Source organism: Volvox carteri (genome assembly GCF_000143455.1).
Source record: "Volvox carteri f. nagariensis unplaced genomic scaffold VOLCAscaffold_314, whole genome shotgun sequence".
NCBI lineage: Eukaryota > Viridiplantae > Chlorophyta > Chlorophyceae > Chlamydomonadales > Volvocaceae > Volvox > Volvox carteri.
Window position 1 is genome coordinate 3,632 of NW_003307846.1, and position 5,275 is coordinate 8,906.

The window sequence follows — 5,275 nt, forward strand, 5'->3', positions numbered from 1 at the left end:
GGTGCAGAGGAACGGAGGTGAACGTGATAATGCAGTGACATACAGCTATAATATAAAAGTTTAATAGGCTAACTGTCGACAAAGTGAGTTCGCCGAACTGCACCTTTCCAACACACTTGGATTTGCAGCTGTTGCGCCGTACAATTTAACTGGCCTCTGACAAAAGGCACCTCCCATAGCACTTCCAGCTCCATTAGCAAATGTGCACAACGTCCGATATTTGATCACAGACTTTCACCCAACGTTTGAGCCCTTCTTTTCGGCCTGTTCCAGCTCTGGTGCGTCCGTAAAAGCTGCTAGCTTCCTACATATGACCAGCAAATGAGGAAGCCTGAACAGCTGCGCGGCGCCCTGAGAAGCTGCTGTGGACCCTGCAAACGTTTGCAAGGTACTGTTCGTTGCAAAACCTTCATGCTGTAGCCGCCGCACTTCAGTTCCATTGCTCTAATTTATTACGCGGTTATCTCAAGCATTTATTTATAGAACCCCTGCTGACGTTGCTTCAGGCACAGCGTCGCCGCTTCACGGACATCGAATTGCCTGACTCATTTGTGAGGGCAAGGTGCGACTTGCGGCAACTCATTTTTTTGAGGTGATATGTTTGCTTCTCGAGCTTGTGTATGGATCTTTGAAACATAAGGGGCTTTGTCGACGGGCTTTCGACGGGCATGTGTTTGTGCAGCGCTCTGCTGCAAGAATATGGGCGTATGCGGCGTTTGAGCGTAATCCCGACAGTTGTGCTTTAGCTGTGTAAGGAGCCTACGAAGGCTGAAAGCTAGGCGGTCTGGCAGGAAAGTACACGTCGTTAGGCGAGACATGACCACTTCGTCCGATGTCCGTGACCTTCCTCGCGACAGAGACGACTGCTCATTGGAGTTGCCCAAGACCTTCCAGATCGACCGCATTCCACCTGGCAACGAGAATCTCTGCGTACATCACATTTTCAAATCTCCAAGACCCCAGTGCGATGTTGCGTCGGCGTGAAGCAAGGACCCCCATTGTCAACGCTTATAATCAACGCAGTCAAGCTCACATCGTCTTCCGCTGCCGGTGAGTGACGCCGGATGCACGGTCGCCCGTACATGTCGTACGTTAGTTAGATTTCCGGCCGTGAGGCCGTTACACGTCGTATCAAGGTCGGCCATCGTTCTTGGATTCTATGGGTGAAGGCGCGTTGCAAATGGATAGACGAGTTGGTGACGGAGGGGGATTTCGGTATGAAATTGTTGTACCTTGGTAAGTGGCGGCGTGTAGGGAGTACGGCATGAAGGTCTTTCCCCGTATGTTCACTGCGTGGGTGCCACTTTGTGTCCGTTCGTGATGTAGTGATGTCGTACATACGTTCGGAGCAAAGTTTCTTGCTGTGGGTGTTTCGTGGCGCGGTGTTTTTCTCCTGTCGTGCCGGCAAGCAGCAACAGCGACAACGACAGCAAAAGCACAAAGGCAGCAAACTGCAAAGATAAGGTCAGCAAACTCAGATAGAAGCTGCAAAGCCGGCCGATGGTTATTGTTGCGGTCTTCAGTGTCTTGTATTTGTGCGCAATTGTATGTATGTATGTTTGTATGTATGTATGTAGGTATCTGTTCAAATGTGGGCGAGAATGTGCTCACGCGCGCGCGTGTGCGTGTGTAAGTGTATGTAGGTGTGTGTAAGAGGGTGTATGTGTGTGTGTGTGCATGCGCGCACGCGTATACGTATGTGTATGTGTGAGGGTGCTACTGTTTTTACTTGTGATGGAGAATTCCCAACTGCCCGCGATGTGCCCGTGTGCGTATTAGTACGTTTCTGCATATTGTGCACAACTGCCCATGTCGTTTTGCTGTGCAAAGTCTGTGCTCGTTGTGTCCCCTGCTAGCTGGTTAACAGCGTGTGTGTGTGTATTTCCCCGCCCACCTCCCGCCCGTTCCCGCCACCGGTCTGAGCGAGCCTGGGCGAGGACTTCCAACAGGACAACACGTATCGGCGCGACGAGCATCACAGGCGTCGCCACCGCCGTACATCGCCGTCATGGGTGAGAATGTAAGTACGAGAGGGGCCTCGTTTCACACGTCCCCATGCCGTCTTGCAACGCTTTGCCATAGCATGTCGGATTTGGGATGCCGGATTTGTATTGCCGACCACCAATCAATCTGCATCATCAACACTTTGTTGTGGTATGCATGATGGCATGGCATGGTCGAGGGTCGTTTGGTTCCATGTCTTGCGTTTCGTTGGAATCTGTTGTCAATTCGGCCACTCCGAAACCGCCTTGTAGTGTGTATGTAACCACGTAATCCCCGCCCGAATCCCCGGCGAGGTCGCCGTCGCCCTAACGCCGACGGCGCCTCGCCTCGCCTTCTCGCCGGCCGCCGGCGTCTCGCCATCGCGTCGCCTTCTCACCTTTGGCGAGGTCGCCGTCGCCCTAACGCCGACGGCGCCTCGCCTTCTCGCCGTCGCCGTCTCGCCGCCGGCGTCTCGCCATCGCGTCGCCTTCTCACCTTCGGCGAGGTCGCCGTCGCCTTCTCGCCGACGGCGCCTCGCCGTCGGAGTCTCACCGTTGTCAACGCTTATAATCAACGCAGTCAAGCTCACATCGTCTTCCGGTGCCGGTGAGTGACACCGGATGCACGGTCGCCCGTACATGTCGTACGTTAGAACGCGCCTAGATTTCCGGCCGTGAGGCCGTTACACGTCGTATCAAGGTCGGCCATCGTTCTTGGATTCTATGGGTGAAGGCGCGTTGCAAATGGATAGACGAGTTGGTGACAGAGGGGGATTTCGGTATGAAATTGTTGTACCTTGGTAAGGTGCGGCGTGTAGGGAGTACGGCATGAAGGTCTTTCCCCGTATGTTCACTGCGTGGGTGCCACTTTGTGTCCGTTCGTGATGTAGTGATGTCGTACATACGTTCGCAGCAAAGTTTCTTGCTGTGGGTGTTTCGTGGCGCGGTGTTTTTCTCCTGTCGTGCCGGCAAGCAGCAACAGCGACAACGACAGCAAAAGCACAAAGGCAGCAAACTGCAAAGATAAGGTCAGCAAACTCAGATAGAAGCTGCAAAGCCGGCCGATGGTTATTGTTGCGGTCTTCAGTGTCTTGTATTTGTGCGCAATTGTATGTATGTATGTTTGTATGTATGTATGTAGGTATCTGTTCAAATGTGGGCGAGAATGTGCTCACGCGCGCGCGTGTGCGTGTGTAAGTGTATGTAGGTGTGTGTAAGAGGGTGTATGTGTGTGTGTGTGTGTGTGTGTGTGTGTGTGCATGCGCGCACGCGTATACGTATGTGTATGTGTGAGGGTGCTACTGCTTTTACTTGTGATGGAGAATTCCCAACTGCCCGCGATGTGCCCGTGTGCGTATTAGTACGTTTCTGCATATTGTGCACAACTGCCCATGTCGTTTTGCTGTGCAAAGTCTGTGCTCGTTGTGTCCCCTGCTAGCTGATTAACAGCGTGTGTGTGTGTGTGTGTGTGTGTATTTCCCCGCCCACCTCCCGCCCGTTCCCGCCACCGGTCTGAGCGAGCCTGGGCGAGGACTTCCAACAGGACAACACGTATCGGCGCGACGAGCATCACAGGCGTCGCCACCGCCGTACATCGCCGTCATGGGTGAGAATGTAAGTACGAGAGGGGCCTCGTTTCACACGTCCCCATGCCGTCTTGCAACGCTTTGCCATAGCATGTCGGATTTGGGATGCCGGATTTGTATTGCCGACTACCAATCAATCTGCAACATCAACCCTTTGTTGTGGTATGCATGATGGCATGGCATGGTCGAGGGGTCGTTTGGTTCCATGTCTTGCGTTTCGTTGGAATCTGTTGTCAATTCGGCCACTCCGAAACCGCCTTGTAGTGTGTATGTCACCACGTAATCCCCGCCCGAATCCCCGGATCCCCCTCAGCCGTCACCGTCATGCCATTTTCATTACCGTCGCCGTCTCGCCGCCGGCGTCTCGCCATCGCGTCGCCTTCTCACCTTTGGCGAGGTCGCCGTCGCCCTAACGCCGACGGCGCCTCGCCTCGCCTTCTTGCCGGCCGCCGGCGCCACGCCATCGCGTCGCCTTATCACCTTCGGCGAGGTCGCCGTCGCCCTAACGCCGACGGCGCCTCGCCTCGCCTTCTCGCCGGCCGCCGGCGTCTCGCCATCGCGTCGCCTTCTCACCTTCGGCGAGGTCGCCGTCGACCTCTCGCCGACGGCGCCTAGCCGTCGGAGTCTCACCGTCGCCGTCTCGTGCTGTCGCCTTCTTGCCTTCGGCGAGGTTGCCGTCGGCGTCTCGCAGTCACCTTCTCACCGTAGCCTTCTCGTGCTGTCGCCGTCACCGTCACATCTGACATTACAGCCTTTGTGCTGTCCTTGCACTGCATTTCCCTCCCCTGCCGCCGCTGCTGCTCTTCACCTCTGGCGTTGCTGCCACAGCGGCCTTTTTCCTTTCCTCTCATCGCTACAGCAAATTGCTGTTCTTGCGGTGCACTTTCCTCCCCTGCCGCCGCTGCGGCTTTTCACCTCTGGCATTGCTGCCACCGCGGCCTTTTTCCTTTCCTCTCATCGCTACAGCAAATTGCTGTTCTTGCGGTGCATTTCCCTCCCCTGCCGCCGCTACGGCTTTTCACCTCTGGCATTGCTGCCACCTTTCTGCTTTCAAACCTACCATGCACAAAAGAAGGATGAAAAGGGAGACATCCTTGCTCAAACCACGACATTCGTTGCAAACGGAAGGACTAGTTCAAAGCAGGAAAATAAGGGAGTCCAAAGATATGGAGGATCGGGTCGAGAAATATGGTTGTCATGGTGGAAGTTGTCCGTTGGAGATATGTTTGGTTGGAAGAGGTTGGCAGATGTTGATCCAGTTGGTGGACAGTTGGTGGACAGTTGGTGGTGACCGGCCGGTTTTATTGTCGTCGCTGGGTTTTGTGGATGGTAGCTAGCGTTATCTAACCAGCCAGCAGCTGCAGCCAGCTATATTGCCTAAATGGGCTACGCTACGCAGCTATCAGCCAGCAGCCAACAACCAGCATCAGCGAGTGTGCGCGTGTCACGGCTGTTGCCGCGCGTGTACAGTCTGTCGTGTTTTCGTTTGTGGTGCCCACAGCCCTGGTTGTGCACAATTGATTTTCATTTGTTTGGGGATTACCTAAATAAGGGGAGGCTACACCTTATTAAATAATAGATGAATAAATAAAGCTGAACCATGATATCTATTTCCGCTTTATTTATTTACTTATTTATTTACTCTGTTTTAAATATCTTATTATAGATTAGTAATGCGCCTCAGCCTAATAAGCTAAGGCGTGCATT

General features: G+C 53.9%; 1 protein-coding gene across 1 annotated transcript in view; it reads left to right on the forward strand.

Annotated features, from left to right (window-relative positions):
- The window catches only part of VOLCADRAFT_101046 (uncharacterized protein), a gene marked incomplete at both ends in the record, with an annotated part of 8,662 nt that extends 3,547 nt beyond the window's left edge, over positions 1-5,115 (forward strand). The window contains 5 exons of the mRNA XM_002959511.1: positions 858-1,050; positions 1,924-2,012; positions 3,500-3,596; positions 4,397-4,807; positions 5,070-5,115. Of these exons, the coding sequence (XP_002959557.1) occupies positions 858-1,050; positions 1,924-2,012; positions 3,500-3,596; positions 4,397-4,807; positions 5,070-5,115 (836 nt within the window). The remainder of the gene's footprint in view (positions 1-857; positions 1,051-1,923; positions 2,013-3,499; positions 3,597-4,396; positions 4,808-5,069) is intronic.
- Positions 5,116-5,275: the final 160 nt, after the last annotated feature.